This window comes from Ornithorhynchus anatinus, chromosome 21, assembly GCF_004115215.2.
Source record: "Ornithorhynchus anatinus isolate Pmale09 chromosome 21, mOrnAna1.pri.v4, whole genome shotgun sequence".
Lineage (NCBI taxonomy): Eukaryota > Metazoa > Chordata > Mammalia > Monotremata > Ornithorhynchidae > Ornithorhynchus > Ornithorhynchus anatinus.
In genome coordinates, this window is record NC_041748.1 from 16,742,374 (window position 1) to 16,754,832 (window position 12,459).

Below are 12,459 nucleotides of genomic sequence, written 5' to 3' on the forward strand. Positions count from 1 at the left end.
GTGGGACCTGATCATCTAGTCTCCGCACCAGCCCTTAAATACAGTGCTTGACACATAGCGCATAAGAAACACCACAGTTATCATTGTTAGCATAATCATCATGATCATTGTTATTAGGGAGGGAGAGCAGGTATTTCACCCTCGCTTTTCAGATGAGGAAACTGAGGCCCAGAGGCGACCAAAGTCTCTAGCAGGCAAAGAGCAGAGCTGGAATTAGAACCCAGGTCCCCCGACTCCCAGGCCACTTTACGCTAGGCTGCGCTGCATCTGGTGTTATTCACTGAGCGCCTGTCATGGGTGGTCTGGGTCCGGAGTGGCCTCTTGTAGGGTGGGGGGACACCGACACCTCCCCCCGTCCTGTGGAAATGTGCTGTTGGGGGCCAGGGAGGGTAAGGTTGACCTCTAGCCAAGCAAAACCTTGAAAAACTGGACGGGTAAGGTGAGGGGTGCAGGTAGCCACCTGCTGGGACCGAGCTGGGGCAGAAGTGACCGGTAACCTCGACACCCCCCGACTCTCTCCTCTCGCCGGCCATAGGAGGAGCTGATCAACTCAGTGGTCATCCCCCAGCTGGCCCACATCCCCGAGGACAGGGACCCGCAGGTCCGGAAGCTGGCCACCCAGCTGCTGGTAGACGTGGCCGAGGGCTGCCACACACACCACTTCAACAGCCTGCTGGACGTCATCGAGAAGGTCGGGCCCCACCCGCCCGCGGGGGTCTCCCCCCGCCCCCACCGCGAGCTCACATCTCCCCGCGCCTGCGGGCTCAAGCCTCCTCTCTCTTCCCCTCCCCTTTCCCCGCCAAGGTCACCGCCCGCCCGTTGTCCCCTCCTCTGGAGCTGGAGGCCCGGGACGTCCCCTCCTTCCTGGCTTCCCTGGAGGACGTAAAGACGGCCGTCCTGGGCCTGCTGGTCATCCTCGAGGTTGGTCTTGGGTCAGGGGAGGGAGCTCGGGGACCCTCCCACCTTGGATGGGGCCTCAAAAAAATCCAGCCTCCCCTGCCCCTCCTTCCCTGTGGCCAGCCTGGTGTGGAGGGTGGACGGGCCCCAGTGGGATCGATTTGGCACTTGCTCTGGGCCAGGCGCTGGGTGGATCTAAGAGAATTAGACGGGGCTCATCCCGCAAGGGACTCCCAACTAAGGGGGAGGGAGAGCGGTCCTTCTATCCCCCTTCTGGAGGGGGACACCGAGGACCAGGATCGGTAAGCGACTAGCCCGAGGTCACCCGGCAGAGCAGGGGCAGAGCTGAGATTAGAACCCAGCTCTCCCGCCCCCCCGGCCCCGGGCTCCGACGGCTGGGCCCCCCGGATCCTCTCCACGCGAGCCGTGGGCTGCCTTCTGCCCGTTACCCCGCCGGTGCTGGAGATCCCGCTGTGCTCCGGCCTCCCCCCGTGGCCAGGCATGTGTGGCTGGGAGGACGTTCCTGAATTACATGGGATGGGAGCAGCGGTCCGGGTCAGGGAGACCCCGTAGGGTGGAAGGGTGGAGGGTCGTGGAGGGGGGTGCCCCGAGGTCCGGGGGGGCAAGGGGGCTCCTCAGGGCACCTGAGCAGCACGTGGCCTCCCGCAGACCAAGCTGTACACGCTGCCGGCCAGCCACGCCACCATGGTCTATGAGCTGCTGCTGCAGCACATCCAGCTCCACTACCAGCACGGCTACTCTCTGCCCACGGCCAGCAGCATCCGCCTACAGGTGTGTCCGCGGCGGGGCTGGGGCTCTGGGCCCGGGCCGGCCGGAGGGAGGAGGGCTGGCACAGACCGACCCTCGCCCCCCCACCCCCCTTCCCCATCTTCACCGCAGGCCTTTGACTTCCTGCTGCTGCTGCGGGCCGACTCGTTGCACCGGCTGGGGCTGCCCAGCAAGGACGGAGCCGTCCGCTTCAGCCCCTACTGCCTCTGTGACGCCCCGTACGTGTCCGCCCCCCGCCAGCCTCCGGGCTTCCCCTTGCCCCCAGCAAACCGGTGAGGGGGAGACGGAGGAGAGTGGTGTCTCCCAGACCTAGGCCCGGCCCCTCTGCCGTTTGGATGGCCTGGGCGCGCGGGGTCCTGGATCTCAGCCGGCGGGGTCCCGCCTCCCCCCTTCCCTCCCCTGCCCGCCCCCGGTGGGCTGAAAGGGGTCAGTCAGCCCATCATATTGATTGAGCGCTTACCGTGTGCAGAGCACTGTATTAAGTGCTTGGGAGAGTAAAGTAGAACATGGCTTAGTGAATAGAGCAGGGGCCTGGGCGTCAGAAGGACCTGGCTTCTAATCCCGCCTCCGCCACATGCCTGCTGTGTGACATTGGACAAGTCATTTAACTCTCCTCGGCCCCAGTTACCTCAGCTGTAAAACGGGGTTTGAGTGTGACTCCCACGTGGGACAGGGCCTGTATCCAATCTGATTAACTTGTATCTACCCCACCGCTTAGAACCGTGCTTGGCACTCAGTAAGCGCTTAACAGGTACCGTAATTATTTAAGCTCGCTATGGGCAGGGAATGTGTCCGTTTATTGTTGTATTGAACTCTCCCGAGCGCTTAGTATTGTGCTCTGCACACAGTAGGTGCTCAATAAATACAATTGAATGAGTGAACAGACACACTCCCTGCCCACAAGGAGCTTCCAATCTAGAGCGGGGGAGACAGACATGAATATAAATATAAAGGAGGCTCTCCCCGGTGCAGGGAGCCCGAGCGTATCTCGGAGAAGAAGGCCGGAGGCACCCTGTCCCCGCCCACCGGTAGTCCCGGCCTCTCGGGTGCGCCGCCTGCTATCCGTGTGGGCTACCTGCCCTACTCCCTGCTCTTCAGCGTCCTGCTGCAGTGCCTCAAGCAAGTAAGTGGACAAGCCCACCACCCTGCCATCCAGCCCTTTGGTCTACGCAGCTGCCCGCGGCTGCCCGCAGCCTCTGCCTTCCCTGCTAGACTGCAAGCTCCTCATGGGCGGGAGCCGTGTCTTTTCACCGTATCCTCCCAAGCACTCAGTGCTCTGCCCACGGAATAAGTGCTCAGTGTGTACCATAGATTGAGGGGTCGGTGGGGTCCAGACTGGCTGGTGGGATTTGGCGGTTGGCCGTGTGGATGCGTGTGTGTGTCTCCGGACTGCCTGGGACCGCCCCCTCAAATCAGCCAGTCGGTGGTACGTACCGAGTACCTGCTGTGGGCCGGGTCCTGTCCTGAGCGCTCGGGAGATGGCGGTGGCATTCTGAGACACAATCCCTACCCCTGGGGAGCTTACAGTGTAGTGGTGGAGATGGGCATAGGAAATAATTCCCAGTAGGAGGGAGGAGGGGGTGGAAGGTGGGTGAGCAGAGGGTTGGTGTGAATCTTGAACTACTGTGTGAGGGTGCAGGAGAGGAGAGCAGGAGCGTGGAACCGGGCGGGTGTGGAGGAGTCGGGGTGTCAGAAGAAGGGGCAGCCCAGAGGAGGAAGCAGGCAGGAAGGCTGCGGCGCCTCAAGGGAGGTTGGGATGGCAGAAGGGCCGGAGCGTCACTGGGGAAGGAGAGGGATGAGTCGGGGAAGGCCTCCCGGAGGCGGTGGGACCCGTTTGGGTGGGTGCTGGGCTGGCCGAGCGTCCGTTCCCCCGGGACGACCTCGCCTGCCCACCCCTTCTGCCCATCCAGGAGACGGACTGGAAGGTTCTCAAGCTGGTGCTCAGCAAGCTCCCCGAGTCTCTGCGCTACAAAGTGCTCATCTTCACCTCCCCGTGCAGCGTCGACCAGCTGTCCTCCGCTCTCTGTGCCATGGTACAGCCCCCGGCAGGACCCCCGCGGGCGGGGGGTGCGGGAGGCATGGGGATGGGGGCACTCCTTCAATGCTGTTCCCTTCCCTGCCCGACCCGGGCTTCACAGTCTAGGAGGGAATGAAAGCAGATGTTGTCTTCCCATTTTACTGATGGGAAGACTGTGAGTTCCAAGTGGAACAGGGACTGTGTCCAACCTTTTCCACTCTTGTGTCTACTCTAGTGCTTGGCACATAAGCAATTAACAAATATTATTATTACTATTATTATTAATAAACCCAAGGCCCAGAGCGATTAGGTGACCTGCCTAGGGTCCCCCAGCAGGCCGGGGGTGGGACCAGAAGGAGAATCCACGGCTCCTCTCTTCCAAACTTGAGCTCCTGTGACTTGGCCTCAGAGCTTCCCGTAGGGACGTTGTTTGAGGGCCGAGCACTGACTGAGCCCAGGGGGAGACTTCGCCAGAGGCGAGACCCACGATCCTGCCCGGAATCGGCTTCCGGCTTCCCGCCTTCCCAGTATGCCTGGGGGCGAGGGGGCGTGGGGGCTGCTGGCAGGCCGTGGGGGGTCCCGCCTCATGAAGTCAAGGCAGAGGGGCTGCGGGTGCACGGGACGGGTCCCAAGGAAGGTGCCCGCAGTAGCCGTGTGTAGCCCAGTCCTCAGGATCGACCCCTCGCCCCGTCCCCAGCTGTCAGACCGGAAGACCCCCGAACGCCTCCGCGGGACCCCGGATGGCTTCTCCCGCACCGACCTGCACCTGGCGGTGGTGCCTGTCCTGACGGCGCTCATCTCCTACCACCGCTACCTCGATAAGGCCAAGCAGGTGTGGGGGCCGGGCCGGCTGGGTGGGCGCCGGGCCGTCTCTGCGGAGCAGTGTACTAATCAAGCAGATATATTTATTGAGCACTTACTGTGGAAAGTAAGCGCTTGGGAGAGTCCAATAGAGTTGGCAGACTGTCTGCAGAGCGTTGTATTTATCAGTTAACGGTATTTATCGAGCGCTTACTGTGGAGGGTAAGCGCTTGCGAGAGTCCAGTACGGTAGAGCTGGTCGACCGTCTTTGCGCAGAGCGCTGTACTGATTACTCAGTGGTATTTATTGAGCACATGCTGTGGACAGTAAGCGCCTGGGAAAGTCCAGAGCAACAGAGTTGGTAGACACGTTCCCTGCCCACGAGGAGCATATTAAGCGCTTGGGGGAGCCCAATAGAGTTTAAACTGCCCTTGAGCTGAAGCGTCCTGTGAGCGGAGCACTGTGCTGAGTGCTGGGAAGAACGTAATGGTTTTCTTAGACAAGATCCTGGCCCTCAGGAAGCTGGTGACCTGATCCCTGCTCTCGGGGGGCGTTTAGTCTAGCGGGGAAGATTGATGGAGTCATAAGTCACCACCTGGAGGAAAAAGAGGAAGGAATGGCTCAGGGCCAGTGCTGAATTTGTTGTGCACGGGGAATCTGTCCGCTGATTCTCCTGCGTCGTCCTCTCCCTAGCGCTTAGTACAGCGTTCTGCCAATAGTCAGGGCTCCATAAATGCCACCGATTGGTTGAGCTGACTAGAGTCGAACTGCGGTGGGTGTCGCGGCCGTCGGAAGCCAGCCAGGGCTCCGGGGGCCGGTCCCTGGCGGGTGGGGGCCTTCCGTCTGTCTGGGCAGGGGTCCGAGCGGTGGGTTGTCCTCCCCCTTGCAGCGGGAGCTGGTTTACTGCCTGGAGCACGGCCTCATCTACCGCTGCGCCAACCAGTGCGTGCTGGCCCTGTCCGTCTGCAGCGTCGAGATGCCAGACGTCATCATCAAGGCCCTGCCTGTGCTCATCGTCAAGCTGACCCACATCTCCGCCACCGCCACCATGGCCATCCCCCTCCTGGAATTCCTGTCCAGTAAGCGGCCCGCGGGGGGGACGAGGGGGCCATGGCCACGGCCCTCAGAGGCACCTCGCCATGGGGGACCAATTGGCAGTTAGGGTCGGGCGATTAGTCTGGGTGGAGCGCTGTATTGGGTGCTTGGGAAGAGTGCCGGAGCAAGAAGGTGCCATCCCTGACCTCGAGGGATGTCAATCGGTCAAAGCTACTTACTGATCGCTTACTGCGTGCGGAGCGCTTGGGAGAGGACAGTACGGCAGAGTTGATAGGCAGGGTCCCTGCCCACCCAGCGCTTGAAGTCTAGACGGGTGAAGACAGAGAAGCAGCATGGCGTAGCGGATAGAGCCGGGGCCTGGGCATCAGAAGGTCTGCCGCTTGTCTGCTGTGTGACCTTAGGCAAGTCACTTCACTTCACTGGGCCTCTGTTTCCTCATCCGCAAAATGGGGATTGAGACTGTGAGCCCCATGTGGGACAGGGACTGTGTCCAACCCGATTAACTCAAATTCATTCACTCAGTAGTATTTATTGAGCGCTTACTATGTGCAGAGCACTGTACTAAGCACTTGGAATGTTCAATTAGGCAACAGATAGAGACAATCCCTGCCCAATGTTGGGCTCACAGTCTAATCACATCTACCCCAGTGCTTAGAACAGTGCCTGGCACATAATAAGTGCTTAACAAAGACCGTATTTCATTATTAGTACAGTACTCTGCACACAGTAAGCTCTCAATAAAGACAACTGGCCAATTGACCGACCTTTCAGAGGCCGAGGGGGTTCAGGGTGGAGGCTGAGCTCCGATCTAAGCCTTCCCGGGTTGGATGGGCAGGCCCGGCGGCTTGGGGCGAGGGTGGCGGGGGACGCCCCGAGGGCCCCTCGCTCTGTGGGGTGGGATCAGACGGGTGGCCGGTGGGTCGCCCTCACTCATGGGCCCGGTCTCGGGGGTGGGTCTCAGCTCTGGCCAGGCTGCCGCATCTCTACAGGAACTTCGCCGCTGAGCAGTACGCCAGCGTCTTTGCCATCTCCCTGCCCTACACCAACCCATCCAAGTAAGTACTCTGCCCTCGGGCTCCCCGGGTGGGGGCCCCGGGCCGCAGCAACACCGCTTACCGAGCGCCTGTCGGGCGTGGCGCATTGTGTTAATCGCTTGGGAGGGGGCAGCGGGAGTCCCCAGGAAGCCCTAAACCATCTCGCCAAATCAGCCGGGCGATAAGGGCCAATGGCGAGTTAGAACCGAGGTGAGGTATCAGCCCGGGTCGGAAAGGCCGGACCTGCAAACTAAAACGCGTCCTAGCAACGTGGAGCTAAAAGCTGTGATGGAAATCCGCTACCCAGGTTACTCACCAACCAGACAGTCAATTGGCCTGGAAGTCAGGAGGACCTGGGTTCTAATCCAGCTCTGCCACTTATCTGCTGTGTGACCTCGGCACAGCCACTTCGCTTCTCTGAGCCTCAGCGACCTGATCTGTAAAATGGGGATTAAGACTGTGAGTCCTTTGTTGGACATGGACCGTGTCCGACTAGACTAGCTTGTATAATAATAATGATAGATGATGGTATTTGTTAAGCATTTACTGTGTGCCAAGCACTGTTTCTCCCCCCGCCCCCCAGATATCTACTCTAGCGCTTAGTACAGTGCCTGGCATATGTTAAGTGCTTAACAAATACCATTTAAAAAAGCAAACAAAGGTATTGAGTGCTTTCTGCGTGCAGAGCACTACTAAATCCCTGGGAGAGTACAATACCCCAGACTTAGTCGATTTTCCCTCCCCACAAGGAGCTTACAGTCCAGCGGAGGAGACGGATGTTAGTATAAGCTAAGGATCGGTCCAAAAGTGCTGTGGGCCGAGCAAGTGCGTTTAGGGGGGACAGATCAAGTGAGTAGATGACCCGGGAGGGAGAGTTAGGGGGAAAGAAGGCTGAGGCCTTTTGGAGGAGAGGAGACCTTAATAAGGCTTTGGAGATGAGGAGACTGGTGGTCTGGCGTATATGAAGGGGAGGGAGCTCCAGACCTGAAGGAGGACTTGGACAAGGGGTCAGCGACGAGATAGATGAGATGGAGGCAAAGCGAACAAGCCGGTGCTATAGGGCCGATGTCCGCGGACTAAGCCGTAGTCACGCGGTGATAACGGAAGTAGGAAATGGAACGAGAAGGCCAGCACAAGCCCCTGGGGGTCCATCGGGGCAGCAGCAGTGGGCTCGGAGGCTTTGGGACCAAACTAAAATTCTCTGTTGCTGGAGTGGCATCCAGCCTCCTCTGGGGCTTGGACACCCGGTGGCACATCGGGCTCCTCGACCAGTTCTGGCGTCGCCTACGGAGCCTCACTCGAGAACAGAGATTCTGGTGAACTTCCGGGACGGTGACAGCTGCTTCGCGCCGGGACCGCCCTGTTGCCCTCCGCCTCAACCTGGCCACGGCGAGCGGGCCATGTGAGGAGGATAAGCGACAGTGGGAGATGCAAACAACTGCCGTTTGGGAGAGTCGGCGTTGGAAACCAGAAGCCGTGGGGGCTGAGGAAGTGTTCTTAAGGATATGAGATGACAGGGCCTCAGACGACGCCGTGGCCCAGCTGAAAACTGGAGGTCGACGGCTGAGGACAGATGGACACGGGGCACCGCTGTGGAGAAGGGAGGCAGCTCTCTCAACGAAACGTTTGCAGAGAAAGAGACAAGAAGGCGAAGGAGAAAACAATTGCCGGACTCCTCCACCATTTAATGCACCGGAAGGACAATTGCCGGACTCCTCCACCATTTAATGCACCGAAAGGAACAGGCTTTCCTGGGGGTCAGGACAGTGGGTCCCACGTTGGCCTTTTCAGATACACATCCATGCTCATTGGGGAATGTCGCCATCAGTGGTCTCTTCTTTGAAGATGGTCACGTGTGTGCGCACGTGTCAAGCATTGGGAAAAAATACATAAAGGAGCAAGCGCCTCGAGGGGCTTCATGGGCTAAGATTGGGAAGGGGCCAGGCGGTGAGATGCGCTAAGGGTTCGGAAGGTCCCTGCCGCTGCCAGAGGCTGGGGAGCCAGGGGTCCCCAGAGGATCAGGTGTGACTGGGCCCTGGAGGATGGGGAAGGGCCGGTGGTCCATGCCACAGTCGGGCCTGTGTAAGCCAGTCTCCCTCCGGGGGCTCCAGGCCTGACTCATGATGTCACCGTGTCCCCTTGCTCCCCTATCCCACAGGTTTAACCAGTACATCGTGTGCCTGGCCCACCACGTCATCGCCATGTGGTTCATTCGCTGCCGCCTCCCCTTCCGCAAAGACTTTGTCCCCTTCATCACCAAGGTGCTTTAGGGTCGCAGCTACCCGAGTGGCTCCGGCTGGGCCTCTCGCGGGCTACGGGTTGGGGCAGATGGGAGATGGGAGGGGTGGGCTGGATGTGATCCTGGTTCTCCGTGGGACTCGGTAGGGAGGGAGAGCAGGTGTCTCATCCTTGATTGACAGAGGAGGAAACTGAGGCCTGGAGCGGGGTTGGGACTGAGCCTAAACCTGTGCTTCTCCAGGGCGGAGCGATATGGGAGGGGAGGGGGGCATGCAGTCTCCCGCCCTGACTGGCAACCCCGGGGGCATCCCTCAGGGCCTGCGTTCCAACGTGCTGCTCTCCTTTGACGACACCCCAGAGAAGGACAGCTTCCGAGCCCGGAGCACCAGCCTCAACGAGAGACCCAAGAGGTAGAGGGGCGGGTTGGGGGGGGTGATGGGGCAGGGAGGCTTCCCAGCGGGCCACGGCCCACGTCCCAGGGCCAGTGAGTTAGATGACTGGAGGTGGCTGGTGGCCGACAAGAACCAGAAGCCTTGGCCTGGGCCCAGGCTAAGGGGACCGTGGGGCCTTGGTACCCACCCCCACCTTGGTCTGAGAGAGCTTCTCCACCCCTTCCCCCCGAGCCTGGGCTTGGGCCAGGCCTTCAGAAACCTCCCAGTCCCCGTTGTTGGAGGGGAGCAGGTGGGGAGGGGGGGTGCCTTCGAGCAGAGCTGGGGTACCTGCCTCCCCGGGATCTCCAGCATGTTTCCCTGGGAAGGCTGTGATTTGGGCCAGTCGGCTGTCCAAGCTGGTCTCAGAGGTAGGGAACAGGTTGGATTCCTGCCAGGATATGGGTCGGCCTGACTTCTTCCTCTTCCCTCCCCACAAGAGTGTTTGAGTGTCGAGTACTGTACTGAGCATTTTCTGCTCGGGGCTCCCCCTGTGTCGAGGGGATGACGGGTGGCCGGCCATCACTCGGTGCCGAGAGAAGGCACCGTTCCCAGTGCTCAGCGGCGCGGGAACACACGTTTCCTGACCTCCCGGAGCTTCCGGGCCAAGCTCCGAGTTCCCTCTCCCCGACCCCGGCCGGCACCCAGTGACGGAACGGGATGGGCTGGGCGGCCTCCCGAACCTGCCCCCCTCCCCTCCCCCAAACCTGGCTCTGCTCCTCCGCTCTGCCCCCCGCCAGCCTGGCTCCGCGTATCTTCCCCCCTCCTTCCCTCCGCGCCCCCAGCCCCCAGCCTGGCTCTGCCCCTTGCTCCCCCGCTCCGTGTCTCATTTGGATCCGGCCCGTGGCTGTACCTTCCGCTCCCACCCACCTTTTGAGTTGACCATTGGCCCCCGAGTGCTTTGGCTTCATCGGGCTGGAATACTGCACTCGGGGAATACGAGCGGGCCAGTGGCGGCAGGGCCGTGGGTCCTGTCTGCCATCTGGATGTGGCGCCGGAAGCCTCCGTGCCCAGCATCTTGTGCTGCTGGCGGCCAGGAAGCGAGACCCGTGTCCTGAGGGGGCGGCGGGTGGTCCCCCCAGGGATGGGCTCTGGGCCCGGGCAGACGTCCGCGGACCACCCTCCCGTTGGCTGTCCGAGGGACGTCCGGAAAGCTGGGGCACGACTGGCCGTCACTGGGGCCGGCGGCCCCTCGGATACGGTAGGCCTCGCGGCGTGGACCTGACACCCCCCGGGGGTGACACGCTGGACTGGGGCACTTGGGGACCCCGCCTCCTCAAAGAAGTGGCCCGTTCCCCACCCGCAAGGAGCTTCCACCCGGGCCGGGGGCTGTCCGTCCCTGGAAGCGGCCGGCGGTGGGGAGGGCCCGACAGTGCAGTATCCCAGCGGCCCCCGGCCGGGCCTGGAGCTGAGGTTGGGGGCCGGGCATTTCATCTGTTGTCTTCTTCCGGACCATGTTACCACACGTATCTGACGCCTCTGTTCTCTTTTTGTGTTTTGTTTTGTTTTGTTTTTTTTCCTCTTATTTGATCACGAACGTTTACTTTCGGCACGTGGCTATCTCATCTGCCTCTCCCTCGGGGCTGTCCCCACCCCGACCCCATGGCCTGCGACCGCTCTCCGCACGGGACCTCCCCTTCCACCCCCCAACCCCCTCCGGGCCTGCCGCTCAACCTCCCTGGGGGTGGCCCCGCTCCCTTATCCCCCCCACGCCCCCCCAGTAGTTTGAGGATAGCCAAAAGCGTAAGACCAGGCCTGGCTAACTCCCCTCCTGTGAAGGAAATCCGAGAGAGCCCAGCGGCCAACGCCTTCAGGTGCCGCAGCATCAGCGTGTCTGAACACGCCGTGCACAGGTAGCGGGCGCTGCCCCCGGGGCTGGGGGCTGTCCCCCTCCCCCTCCAGCCCAGCGAGCCCTTGCGGGGGGCATGGAGGGGTGCTGCATGGGGGCCGGGGGGGGCGCTTTGCATGCCCTGGGCCTCCCCGGCAGGGCGAGGGGCTCGTGGCGGGGCTTCAGGGCCGCGGGGTCTCCGGGGTGGAGAGGAGACCCCGGTGACGAAGGGTGGAAAGGTTGCATTCTGTTCTAAATCCAGAGAGGGGTGGGGGAGGCCCCGCGGGCTGGGGGCCCAAGTTTCCCCCGCAGGAGCCCGGTCCACCCCAGACCCCATTCCCTGGCCTCGGACCGGAGAGGGAGATGAGCCAATTTTCTCTTAGCTAGCCGTCAGTCGATGGCCGGGATTTTCAGAGCAATTCTCTGTGTGGAGCCCTGTAATAATGACAGTATTTGTTAAGCGCTTACTTCGAATCGGGTACCGTACCAATCGCTGGGATGAATACAAGCAAATCGGGGTGGACACAGTCCTTGTCCCACCTGAGGCTCTGTCTCAATCTCCATTTTACAGCCGAGGAAACTGAGGCCCAGAAAAGTGAAGCAATTTGACCGTGGTTAAGTAGGAGACATGGTGGAGCCGGGACTAGAACCTCCTGACCTTCTGACTCCCAGGCCCCTGCTATTTATCCACCACCCCATGCTGTTTCTCTTTGTACTGAGCAGCATCCAAACTGATTAGCTGGTGCTTAGATCAGTGCTTGGCATAGAGTAATAGATAATTGTGGTATTTAAGTGTTTACTATTTGCCAGCCACTTTACTAAGTGCTGGGGGTGGGAGGGATGCAAACAAATCAGGTTGGGCACAGTTCTTGTCCTCCCCGGGCCTCACAACTTTAATTCCTGCTTTAGAGCTGAAGGAACCGAGGCCGGGAGAAGTCAAGCGACTTGCCCGAGGTCACTCAGCGGACAAGGGATTAGACCCCAGGTCCTTCTGACTCCCGGGCCCGAGCTGTAACCACTAGGCCACGCTGCTTCTTGTTAAGCACTTAATAAGTAGCATTATTATTGTAGTTATTATTACTAGCAGTTGGAGAGTCTGGCAGTCAGTAGACAGGGACTATCTTGCAATCCCAACCTCATCCTTAGCCATTCAGCCGGAGGCATTGACGAGCACCTGGAGAATGCTAGGCACTGTACTCAGCGCTGGGGAGAGCACCGCAAGAGCAAGCTGTACCGTGGCAGGCTCCTTGAGTCCCAGCGGGCGGGACGCAAAGCAGAGAGGAAGGTGGGGGCGGAGGGCAGAAGGCTTTTCTGGGCATTGGCACGGTCCGAAAGGTAGGCACGGCTCTCCTGCCGCTGTGGCTTGGCCCC

General features: G+C 60.7%; 1 protein-coding gene across 4 annotated transcripts in view; it reads left to right on the forward strand.

The window, feature by feature from the left end:
• Positions 1–12,459, forward strand: part of TSC2 (TSC complex subunit 2) — a 35,939-nt gene that overhangs the window by 10,189 nt on the left and 13,291 nt on the right. For 2 of the 4 annotated variants that reach the window (XM_029048895.2, XM_029048898.2), the window contains exons 15-26: positions 536–691; positions 805–921; positions 1,567–1,689; positions 1,798–1,904; positions 2,659–2,809; positions 3,597–3,719; positions 4,401–4,535; positions 5,394–5,583; positions 6,522–6,615; positions 8,753–8,855; positions 9,148–9,242; positions 10,982–11,113. In XM_029048895.2, the coding sequence (XP_028904728.1) occupies positions 536–691; positions 805–921; positions 1,567–1,689; positions 1,798–1,904; positions 2,659–2,809; positions 3,597–3,719; positions 4,401–4,535; positions 5,394–5,583; positions 6,522–6,615; positions 8,753–8,855; positions 9,148–9,242; positions 10,982–11,113 (1,526 nt within the window). The remainder of the gene's footprint in view (positions 1–535; positions 692–804; positions 922–1,566; positions 1,690–1,797; positions 1,905–2,658; positions 2,810–3,596; positions 3,720–4,400; positions 4,536–5,393; positions 5,584–6,521; positions 6,616–8,752; positions 8,856–9,147; positions 9,243–10,981; positions 11,114–12,459) is intronic. The other 2 variants (XM_029048896.2, XM_029048899.2) reach the window with 2 other exon arrangements.